General features: G+C 43.2%; 1 protein-coding gene across 1 annotated transcript in view; it reads left to right on the top strand.

The window, feature by feature from the left end:
* The window catches only part of itga9 (integrin, alpha 9), a 39,820-nt gene that overhangs the window by 11,359 nt on the left and 16,023 nt on the right, over positions 1 to 12,438 (top strand). The window contains exons 14-15 of the mRNA XM_088305170.1: positions 79 to 230; positions 2,099 to 2,259. Coding sequence (XP_088161296.1) covers positions 79 to 230; positions 2,099 to 2,259 — 313 coding nt within the window. The remainder of the gene's footprint in view (positions 1 to 78; positions 231 to 2,098; positions 2,260 to 12,438) is intronic.

Raw genomic sequence — 12,438 nt, 5'->3', positions numbered from 1 at the left:
ACTTCGGTTCCAAATGAGTCTTTTTTCAACTTGCGCTCACTTTTAATTTAATGAGCGTGTGTCCGATGTGGGTGCAAGGTCCCGGCCCGTCATTTCAGTGGACGTCTCCATCTTCTTGCCGGCGTCCATCAACATTTCTGTCCCTCAATGCCACCAAGGCCACAACGTAAACTGCTTCAACGTCACCGTCTGCATGCGCTTCCATGGAAAACAACTTCCTGGCCAAATAGGTGAGCATGAAAGAACATCCGCTGGTTTCACACACGCAGCCCGTCTCCATCGGATTCCCGCAAGCACACTTCCAGAAAACTAATGTGAGCTATTTGAAAAGCTTCAGCTCCAGATCAACATTTTTGCACTCTGCCTGCTCTCAATTTAGAACATAATGTGAAAATAATGTAGAAAGCCAAAAATGTCATTGGCCGTTGACTGTTTTTTTTTTTTCTTTCTGACCTTTTGCCGCTCATTTAAACAGAGGGAACCTTTTAAAGAAGGATCACGTTGAGCAATTCTGCCGGCACCGGAAGAGCGTCTGTGTGCTTAGTCTTTGCTGAGAGCTTTTTGGTGGAGCGCTGAGGTGCTGTCCTGTTCTAGTGTTTGGGTGCGGTCCCCCCCCCCCAGGGAGTAGGAGACGTGTTGCATAATGACTGCGTAGTTACCTGCCGGAATAAAGCCCCTCTGTTTGGTCGTCTGGCAAAGCGCGTGGAAAGAACAGCGCCATGTGTTCGGTGACGTCCACAACGAAAACCTCCTCGAGAGTGAGCTCATGGCTCTGCCTCGACTGGACAGAAGGGTTCGGTCCAACCTGGGTGTGTTTGTCACCCCTCCCAGTGTTTTCGCAGCGTAACACCCTGTGAAGCAATTACGACGGACTGAGGCTGATTCATTCACGGTACTGGACTATGAATGACAAGAGACCTGTGTGTAGTTTTCTCAGGAAAACCAGCAGAACGCAGTTTTTTTGCAGTGGCCTTGACTGCTGGCCTAACATAATCAAGAAATCACGATCATATTCCTCACATTGATATCATATTATATCTTAGTGTTGAATTTGTAGGTGAGAATTTTTATCCAATCAGAATTCAGCTCGCTCGTGTTGCCGGGCAGATTTCACAGTAACAGTAGCACGCACTATTCGTCCGAGGCGTTCAGGTACACTCGTGCGAGCATCTGTTCTGTGTCTCAAGGGGGCTTTTACCGTTGATTAACAGTCGCGATAGCAAATCAGATCACGAGTGGATGACCGTAAGGCCTTCTCGCTGGCCTTACGTTGAAGGTGATGAACGCGTCTCGTGAAGGGAGCAACGCAATGCGGAATCAACACAACAGATAGTCGTAACTGGAGACTGTTCGAAAATCTCAAATATAGTCTTGATTTTTTTTTTTTAAACCACAATGGCCGAAGGAGGGAAAATTGTGGATTTGATTGCAGATACGCTTGCGTCGCCATTTTCAAGTCGGACTTTTCTCAGTAGTGCCCAAGTTTCTTCCTGTTCATTATTTCTCCAGGATTTATTCAAGTCGGACTAAGTAGGACTTTGCTGAAGGCTTACGTATGAAATGCTCGGCCTGCCACCGCATTTTTGATCCCACTTCAAAATACAGTAGTTGTCTATTTTCTCCATCACTCAAGCAAAGGGGTGCAACAAAAATATACTTTGCTTGAGCAGCTGGCGGATTGGTTTCCTTTTTCCAATGTTTTTTCATCATCATCTCACCTTAAGCTCCAATATTACACAAAGTTCTGCTTCATTCATCTCACAATCAAAATAACTCCTTTTATGAGCCAACCAGGATTTATTAACTCCGGTCGGCGGAGATGACGATCTCAAAATAAAATCACCACTCCTCCACCAAGGAGGCTTTGTTCTTACTGCTCCTGTTTGTCACTGAGCCTCCTTACGACTTAACAAATGTGTGCAAAACTTTCTCAAAAAGTGTGTTTGGACCAAGGAAGACTCTCTTCAATTTTGATGCATTTTTTTGTGGGGGGGGGTGACTCTTATGTCACATTTGTTAATCGATGCGAGTGAATTTTGAGAATTCTTATTTCAACTTCAACTTGACCATTCCGCGCATGTGTGTGTGTGTGATTTAGAGCTTCTGTACAACCTGACGGCCGACGTGGAAAAGAGACAAAAGAGCCTCCCTTCACGAGTCTACTTCATTCAAAGTGGCTCTCAGATCAGCCAAACGAGCCAACAGCTCAACTTGGACGTCAACAAAGACGAGTGCCAGCGCTTCACTGCCTTCGTCAAAGTAAGTTTGGACTGTCTGAGCTTCATGTTGCCTTGTTTTTCTTTGCCGTTCGCTCCCATAAACAGTTTGCTTCCCACGACGAAAACACTCATCTTGCAATGTGACATTAGAACTATTTCCCCGAGTTTGTTTTTAATCTTTGTGTTTGTTTGGGAGGCCAAGTGCACACTTTCCCAGTAAAGTGAATTCACAAACAAGGAAGCGAAGGCAGTTATGCGAATGTTGGCACCCTGCCTGCCACCATTTGCTGGGGGTTAATGTAACAGTCATGCGCTTGCTGAAATCATGCTGTCATTGAGTCGTGTATTTCTAGTCTCCCAAAAAGACAAACAAAGTCTCCTTTGTCATCACAGTCCTTCTATTGTGTTCCACTGCCATTAAGTTGTGCAGCCACAGGGAGGGTGCGCGTCCTGAGGGCACCGGCCATGCTTCCCTTCTTTCTTCACGGAAGCTCATGAGGGCACGCTTGTAAATTTCATGAGCGTTTCTTTTACGCAGCATTCTTGCTACTTTGTCTGGGGGAGGATGCTTCTATGAGCTCATTTTTCAACCTTTACGTGACTTATCTAAATCTATGTTATCGATCACGTCACTTTTGTTTTTGTAAATAGCTTATCAAGGAGTGAAATTGCCATTAAATTGGACAGGATGATTAAAATAATCATTTGGAATGCTTGTGTATCCTTAAGACGTGGGTCACAATATTGAGTGTGATATTTTGTTCCACTGTGATACTTTTTTTTTTTTCCTTTTTTATTTCTGCTTTTTCAGCTGCGGTTGTGTGACGGGATGATCGCAAACTGTGCTTATTCTTGATAAGTTGCTCAGGTAGAGGTGTTGTTTTATTATGATTCCGATATATTGTCCTGCAGCAACGATGCCACTTTGCCTGGCGTGTTCAAAATGACGGCCTTCGCACAAGCTGACTGGTTTAGTGAATGATGAATTGTTGCGCACGTTCTGACCCGCTGTGACTCTTTATTCTTTTCCAGCATGTGTTTGTCCTAAACTTTAAAGAAAAAAACGTTGGCCTTTCAAGGAGTCTTCCGAACCAGTGGCGTCATTTGTCTTGCTCGTGTGTTTTCCCACATCAACCGACCAGCCAGTACTCCCATTCCCCAGGAAGAGGCATGCTAATGGGAAGCATCTGGTTTCCCAGTTGCATCCTTTTGGGCGGGTTGCAAGCCTCGCCAGGGAGTCGTCGTATACAGTCGAAGCGCAGAACACGGGTGAAGTGCCTCAGCGGGGTGTTAAGACTTTTATGTCGGCGGCACGTCTAAGTTGATTTCTAGAGCCGTGATGCGTGAGCGTTTCGGCACGTTGAGTTGGAGCTATCAAATGGAGAAAAAAAAACAATGGATTTGCAGCTGCTCGAATCATCTGTCAGCCTTATTTGTTGACCGAATGGATTGATTTTGAAAGGCGCTTTAAATGAAGCATGATAATACACTGTTCAAATGGAATTTGCGCAGCAAAATGCAAAAGACTGGAACACACATGCTCAATTTCTACCCTCTGAGTTCAAGTGAAAGTCTCGACCAGCGGCTCGGTAAATCACATTTTGTGAAAACATCGAACATAACGGCAGCTATGCCTCATGCTTCAGCACATATTCGGTATTACCTCCTGAAATTATGCAAGTCTTTCATGTTGACCATTTTCAACATGTTTTTATTGGCATGGACTTGCGGCATACCGGCCGGCCAGATGGTCCGTTTTTGGTTATTTTCGGCTAAATAAACCACACACTTGCTTTTGCCCCTGTTGGAGGGGAAAAAATGATTTTGCGCAGTTATGAGTAATTGGGATTTAAATGTTCAGAGGTGCCACTGAGTCATGTTGTCAGGCACGCCAAATTCTTCAGTTTGATTTGTTGCCTTTAGTCATTTGGTATAATTGACATCCTTTTCTGGTGTGGTGAATGCATTCAATGTATTGTGCCAGAATAAACACTTGGTTAACATTTGGCCGATGCGAACATTGAACTGACAATGAAAAAACAAATAAATTTATATCATATATCAAATAATTATATATATATATATATATATAATTATTTTTATTTATTTTTTTATTTAACTATTTTTTTTTGGGGTGGTATTTTTCTGCAAGTTGGATGAATTGCACTCTTCATTTTCAGAATGTTCCGTGGAGCAACAGGTGCAGTGTTAACATGACGTTTGGATAAACAGTCGGACTCACTATAGCGTCGATATTATTCATTTTGTCTCTGCATAGTCTACATGGCTTGCATTGCTTTGATTCGTTTGACTCATAGCTCATCCAAGTAAACAAACCGCTTGGAACTAATCCCTTATTAGGTGTTGTGCATTTCTGCTGTTCCGTCTCTGGTCATGCTTACGACTTGTTTACATTGACTGCAAAGTTTCCATCGCATACATGTGTGTTTTTTATTCCAGCAGGTCCATCATAGGCTCAAGTGTGTGTGGCTTGCAGTCACACTAATACCAATTGTGGGCGTCGACTGGTGTTTTGTAGCCTAGTCGATGCATTTCTGTCTCCAAGGAGGAGCTCAAATTGGCAGCTAAAGCTGGACTGGAACAGTTGTCCGTTTAATTTAGATTGCAAGTGTCCTGCTTGCTCCACCCCAAACACGTGCACTTTGCTCTGGCCTATATTCATTCCACTGACTGGCAGCAACTTAGTAGTTCACGGAAACTTCTGGTCACGGGAGGATATCTCACCACTTGTCATTGTTTTGATTGACAATCATTTCGTCAGCAGACGTTTTCAGGATAACGCAGCGAAATACTTTGGCAGTTTTTATAAAAGGCTTAATAAAAACATAATAAAAAAAAAAGACACTTATCGCAGCTTAAAAGTACATTCAGGATCTAGTTTGGTCAGAATAGAGCTAAAAATTAGATTTGATCTTGCAAATGACCACAAGACTCGTAATGTTTCTTAACATTGTTTAAATAACTTCTAAAAACATTTCCTTTCCATCACGTCCCACCGTCCAAAAAGTCAATGCAGATTTTATATCTTATTATATGAAGGATTTTAATTTCAAACCACAAGTAGATTAAATTGCAAGAGTCACGTCACGGTGCTGATGAATGAGTTTTCTCTGTCGGGTGACTGGTCTGCTTTGCTTCCCCATCATGCCGGCATCTTCGGAATGTGACGCATTGGGACTCTCGTATCATCATCTCGTATCGTTTTCCCAACGCGAGCCTTTGGGAACACACGTATGATAACCTCCATCAATACAGACGTGACCATGCTCTGCTTATTCTCACCATTCTGACGACTTAATGTTGCGCTGTGATTAACACGGCAATAGCACGAGAAAAGTTGAACACAATTCTACTATTCTAAGACAGTTTCCGCAAAGGTAAATAGAAATAATCTATTTGCAGGTCAAAGTGTTTATCGTCACGAGACGTCTATGACAGTGCAGGCCTTTATTTGATTGTTAATCGTCACATAAGTGGAAAAACTAGTTAACTTGTGGGGATAGTTAAATGGTGACACTAGAGTTGTGTTTTCTGAGTTCTATGTTCTTCTCTCAAAACTTCTTTTGATCTTGAGAATAGACGTTGCTAGAAAAAAGATCTTCATTCTCTCGCCATTTGCAATTTTATTTTTTTCCTGGAATCAAAAGCACCATTCACACCCCAAAATTATAAGGTGCAACGTAAAAGTTGAAAGAGTGACCTATGGCTTCACCAGCTAGCTCATTGCAACGTCTGCGCTTACAAGATCAGTCACGTGGAGCATATATTCGTACACTGGCGCTTTTGTGGTGGCCGTTTGGTCTCAATTTACAAATCAAATATATCGACGCTTTGAAATGCGATAATCCACTCCTTCAAGTGAGTGTTCAAATGTTCCGTGTCACCGGCACCTGGTAGCTTTTTCTTGACAGACAAACAGGAAACCCTGGCGAGAGAAAAGCAAACCAGGAGTTCCTGTAACAACCTCCCAAAGAGTCCCCCATGCGGAGAAAGTCCCCGAGACGGCGTTTGTGTGGCACGTGGAAGCCCGCCGCCGCTCCTGCTGTCACACTGCCGGCTTTGTTTGCCGCTTTACAGACAAAATACAGACGGGTCCGAAACGTGCCGTTCGCTTGACGCCGCCCGCCCCGCCGCTTGCTTTCATTTACCGAGAGAGCTGATACAGTGAAAGTACGTAGCGGGAAGGTAATCATATCCAGCTGTCTGCTGTCACACACGGCTGCACGTCAAGCTTGGCGTCTAAAGAATATAATTCAAATGTGCTGTAACCATATGGAGAGTGGAAAAGCTTAATGGCCAATACTTGTGCTTTGTCCTGAAATTCTGCCTGTTTATATCACAAGGTAGTAAAGATGAATTATCCCGGTTAAATTTAGCGTCCACTAATATTTTTGTCAGGATTTCCCTACATGGTCATGCCAGAGGGAATGGGAGACACTTTGTCTTCAGTCTTGTTTTGGGAGCGCACAACCAGCAGATTTTGTTATCCTTACAGTAAAACATCTGAAGTTGTTGTCATTAGTAAAGTTATTTTTTTCAACTCTGGATTGTTATATCGAGTCCGTTCTTGCCGTTTTAAATCCGTCGGCAAATCTGACGGACCAAAAGTTGCGCTGATTGGATGATTTGTTGACTTTGGCAGCTCGGCACACTGAGCAAAATGGTTCTGCAGGATTTTGGCTGCGTCCTTACCGCACGTTGCCACCGCAACATTTTGGGTTGCCACAATGAAGGGGATTCTCTCGCCACGTTTCCCGAACTTCCACTGCGGAGGAAACACAAAGCCGTTATCCAATGGCGGGGGAAGACAAAAAGGCTGCCATTATTTCATCACTTGGCGTCACCGCGGCACTTCCCGAGACACGGCCGTGACCGTGTTGTCATTTCCCACTTCTCTTTGTTAACGCCTGTTATTTTAGATGTCAACATCAACCTCTGCTTCCTGCGTTAATAGCCAAAGTCTGCTGCAAAGTGAGCCTAAAAAATGTACACACTCCGTTTCTGTTTATATCCAGCAGAGCGAGCGAGAGCGAGGGAGAGCTCTTGTAGGATGAATTGAGTGGAATTGGCTTTGTGCGTTATCTGGGCTGGGCCCGTAAATAATGAAAATGTCTCCAATGACAACAGTCAAGCAGAAGCGGCCAAAGGCGTTTGCGCTGAGTGACGAAATCAGCTGCAGGAAGCATCTGGAGCCTTCGTCCATCACCGGGATGGAACAGTCTCAAACACAAACACGGCACTTTTGAAGCCATCCCTCCCGGCTTCTTTCTTTTACAATTCAGAAGCCGTTAGCTGTTCGATGAGCACAACTCCCCCCCGCCCCCCCCCCGAAATTTCCCCAAAATAGCGCCAGAGTCATTTAATAACAGTATTGTGGAATCATTCGGGCAGCTTTAACTGGTTGCGCGAGTGTGGCGATAATCAACTTCCTGTTTATGGATGAAAGTGAATCACCATGTTGGAGGAAGTGAATTTCTCAAAAGTGAGGAAGTCTTTAGAGGGCTCCGTTTCTAAACAACAACAGAATTATGGCTCCTTCAGTGAATTATTTTCATGAAAGCGCTTGCTCGCATGCAAATGAAAATGTTTATTTGGACACAATTATCGAGTTTCCTTTTCTATGAGCTCTTTGAGATACTTGCTGTCGTGATGCCCTGGCTCGATTTGATTAGCCGTTGTTAAGAACCCAAACGGCTTCCTTAAAAGGATCTCATCTGGACTCTGCTCCTTTTTTTTTTTTTTCGTTTCTTGCACGTGACTCCACAGTACGCTCATCGGCCATGTTACCGTCGAGCTCAGTGAAGGGTCAAAGGTCGTAGACCGACGATGATGATAACGATGACGGCTAAAGAATTTGCGGAATGTTTGACGCAGTAATCGTCAACCTTTTGGCCAGCTCGCCTCTTGATTCCGCTACTGTGCCGCTTCGGGGTCGTTTCCAGAATGAAATCCTGTGATCCTGAAAATAGTCCTGATGGAAAATAAAACAATGCGGGAGGGTTGAATGAGAAAGCTGTGAGAAAACACATCTGTGTATTTATAGGCGATTGTCAGTCTTTCACATTCTGATCGTCGAGAACACAAGTGTGGTCACTGGCGCTGACTCAAGTGACTGTTGATGGAACATTGTAAAAATAACAACGCGGATGATTTTGGTATGTTTGACCAGTAAGCTTATTCCATCTTCCTATTTCTAGCAGGAACTTCAGGCACCTATCTCTCTCCTCTTTTATGAAACCCAGCTGCGGTTTGCCGAAGTAGAAATGTGGGTTATATGCGCAGCCGGCCGGTCTCTCTTGGCTCGACTTTGCCGAGACATCACACGCAAAAAGGTGCGTTTCAGTTGTTGCTGGAAAAAAAAGAAATCGTGACTTCAAGTTGCAAATTGACGGTCGTTTTACAAACTAATAATGCGCATGCCAGATATTTCACTTGTGAAACAGCTTCTTGCAAGAGGGGAGGAAATATGTGTTTGCTCATGGGACGTATTTCAACACAGCGTTACGATATCTCGCAACGCTCTATTGCGCAAAAGGTTATGATTTAATTTGCATTTTCAGGGATAATAAGTATTGTGTTAAATATGTCCGCTACCACTGAAACGTTTTTTTTTTATTTCCCTCCAGTTTGAAATAACCATAATCTGCGTATTGTTCCACTCCTGCACTTTAGGAGGTGCTCAATTGAAAATTGCCAAATGCTAAACAATTAAATAAAGAGAAGACTTAGAGCAGGGGTGGGCAAACTTTTGGATTGGCGCTCCACAATGGGTTCTAAAATTTGGCAGAAGGGGCCGGACCGGGAGCAGATGGATGGAGTGTTTTGGTAACCTCACCTCATTATCAAAATTCATTTAATTATAAATGAAAATGAACAAAAATATCTGTCTTTGACACACCACAGTGTTTATAAAATAAAACATTAACAAGGTTTATTCATTCAATTTTTTTCAAGTTCAACGGGCCGGATTAAAACATTTAACGGGCCGCATGTGGCCCCCGGGCCGTAGTTTGCTCACGCCTGACTTAGACCATCTTATTCAAGATAACGAGAGTTTCTCTGATGGCGTGTTCTTGGTGCGAAAACACTTTTGTCCATTTGTTTTCATTTTTACGTCACATTTTTCCTTTGCTTTACTTTAAATGCTTATATTTTTACGTTAAGAGGATTTCCCCGTCCCATTGTGAGTTTCCCAGGACAGAAAAGATATACAACCAAAACCTCCCATTGTAGGTCGTATTGCCTGTTAAAATTCAGAAATTACTCAATTGAATACAACTTGAGTAGTTGATTTAATAATCGGTTGAAGAAGCTCCCAAATGGCCTTTTGCAATGTTCGGTTTGTTTGGCTTGTGTCAGGTTCACTCTGTTGTGATGGACAGCAGGTTGTGGAGGTTATCAGGTTAATGCCTGAAGCTGGACAAACATCTCGACCTACCTCGGCCACGAACATCAGACGGGCCCAATGTTTGACCGCGTGTTGGATGTTTGTTGAAGTTTTTCCGAGCAAACGCTGGACTTTCCAATGCCTCGCTAGCGTCCAAAGTCCAAGTGCATGTTTTGCTGGCTTGGAAGCTATTTTTGTCATCGGCCTTGGAATTACAAGTGAATTTGTGCTATTTTGCTATTTAGTTTTATTTTATTTTTTGTGGTAAACATTGTCACTTTCTAACACACTTTCAAAAGACAAATACTCTGTCCAGACACAACATTTTCACACAGAGGAAGTCGGAAACTGATGTGATCATAAACTCAAACTTATGCTTGTGCAGAATCTGCCAATACGTCATGAAATGGCAAACAATGAGCGGAATAAGCAGCTGGAATTAAACATGCACCCGCCCAGTCGCTCTGTCCTTGAGTCTGAGCGAACGGGCCAACTGTTGCATGCATGCAGGTGGCCGCTATTTGCTTTGACGTGTTCGTCAATTCGTACTGACTGGAGTATGCGGCGCTACAAAATGAAACGCATCAACAAGAACTTCTGACTTTGCTTCACTTAGCCACCAATGATTTGCGTTGCGCTCCAGCTTGTGATGTGACCCTGAACGAGATAAATGGTGGAGATTGATGGACATTTCTCACATGTTTAGAGTGTTTTGGGACCGAATTCTCATGAAAATCACTTTGGCAGTTCGATGCCAACCTACCGCGCTTCATCAGCCGAGAATCATTTTCCCAAGACACCGCTTCCTGTTTCTTTATTCCGGTCCAGACTTCTCACGTCTTCAAGCTGGATTGTGGTTCTTGTGGAGCACACCACTTCTCTTCACATTTCTGCGCCAAAGTCCAGTATATGCTGGAAGCATTATTGCAATCATACACACGTCACGCTAACGTTGGAGCGGCTGCATTCATTCATCACTTAGCTCTAAAGGTTTTTCCATTTGGGCTAAGATTGCCTGGCGTCCAGCCTGTCCAATGAAAGGGCCTCAAGCGTCAAGTCAACCGAATGTCTATTGTCCTAATAAGGACTTGTGTGTGTGTGTGTGTTAATAAAACTTCCCATGAGCAGAATCCAAGCATATGCTTTTGAGGGTTTGGCTGAAAGAAGAGCTCTTGTGCATTTGAGGCGTTTCAAGATCAGAGCGTCTTGCGGCCTGACGTCACTCCTCCCATAGAACCGCTGCGGTGGAGCTCCAATCCTCTCCAACGTGAGAAGGGGGACGCTTGGGTTGTTACCATCAAATGAACATGCATCAGAGCTTCTGGAGGGATAAAAAAAGGTGGCGTTTGGCATTCAGTGAACTCTTTGGAGTGCAAACATACGTTGCGTTTATGTCCGCTTGTAGAGTGAGCGCATCGCAAATACGTTGGCTCTGAGTGTGAACAAAAACACCGAGCGTTGCCTCCAACTTTGTTCCGGAGTGAGGCGGTGTTGTCGATAAAGCTGTTTTCTTTCATAACATAAAGAATGGCAAGCCGCCTGCGATTTCACGACGTGCATACATCCCTTTATGGAAAGGAAAGATGAGGAAAAAGAAAAACACAACTGTCGCAACATGTACTTTTGTCATATTAGGTTTGAGAATTTGCAGCGGCCAAGGGATAGTTGGAAAGAAAATACTTCCTGCTGGGTTTCAGTGTGACTGGAAGCATTACGAGGTCAGTGAGATGGCGACAGGGGATTACACTTACGATTTATTTATTTATTCATTTATTGAGTGAGAGAGAGAGAGAGAGCGAATTAAAAAAAATTTATCTTTGTGGCCTCTGTTGGCCTGTTAAATCAGGTGATGATTTTTTTTTAAGAACTCTCCTGGTGATGATATCCACACAGAGACTTATTTTATTAAGGGAAAAAAGTTACTATGCACAACCCTTTTTTAAATTTTATTACAATAGTGACTCAAGCCGGATAAAAATCAAACTGATGTCACGGATAAAAGCTGTAGCCTCTAAAAATAGTCTGATGACTAAACTTTATTTATTATGAAATGTCATCTTACGGTTGACCTAATCGTGAAAATCATTAAGCATAATGACAGACCAATTTGTGCTCTTGCTTGTTAACGCAATCTAGATAAGAATGAAGGTTAAATGAATGTTTTATACTCATCCTATTTTGAGTGGAAAGGTTAATCAAATGTATGTCCTTTTTTTATTTTTATTTTGTTGTGATACTCCCTTGAGGAAATATAAAAGTCAACAGTATCGCTGCCTCGGCTCATCAAGCAATTCTTCTCGAGCAATGGACGTGTCTCGTTTTGCATGCTGCTGCGTCAGCCGGGGATGAAACGGCAATCCTATTGACTGAGGTCAAGCGCCGTGTCACAGGAGTTGTCAGATGATCCGGCAACAAAACACCCCCCTGAAAATTCCAACACACTCCACTTCCTGTGCGAAGATGTTTGAGAATATGTCACATACCACCGTGTCGCTACTCAAGCTAATGGGCGACAGTCCAGCCTCAAAATAAAAAAAAGAAAAATGGCATCTCGCTGTTAGAGAAATGCTATTCGGCTTCTTGACTACTTTTGCTCAAGCAAGGCATCACACACTCTCCATATTTCTAATCTCGTTCTTTGTGTAGTGTACCAAAAACTCAGATAAGCTGAATTTCCCAGAAAATGAAAAATGAATAACAATCAAGTCAAATCCGACCGAGACGAGTTGTATCCTCTCAGGCTAACATCTTTCTTCAAATGGACTAATTTTGTTCCGCAAAAGTTCAACGTATTTCATAAAAGAAGCAGCA

This window comes from Idiotropiscis lumnitzeri, chromosome 9 (assembly GCF_059441095.1).
Source record: "Idiotropiscis lumnitzeri isolate Australia: NSW breed Sydney's pygmy pipehorse chromosome 9, RoL_Ilum_1.0, whole genome shotgun sequence".
Taxonomy (NCBI): domain Eukaryota; kingdom Metazoa; phylum Chordata; class Actinopteri; order Syngnathiformes; family Syngnathidae; genus Idiotropiscis; species Idiotropiscis lumnitzeri.
The sequence above is the reverse complement of the archived record's forward strand: the minus strand, read 5'-3'. Positions and strand labels throughout refer to the sequence as shown.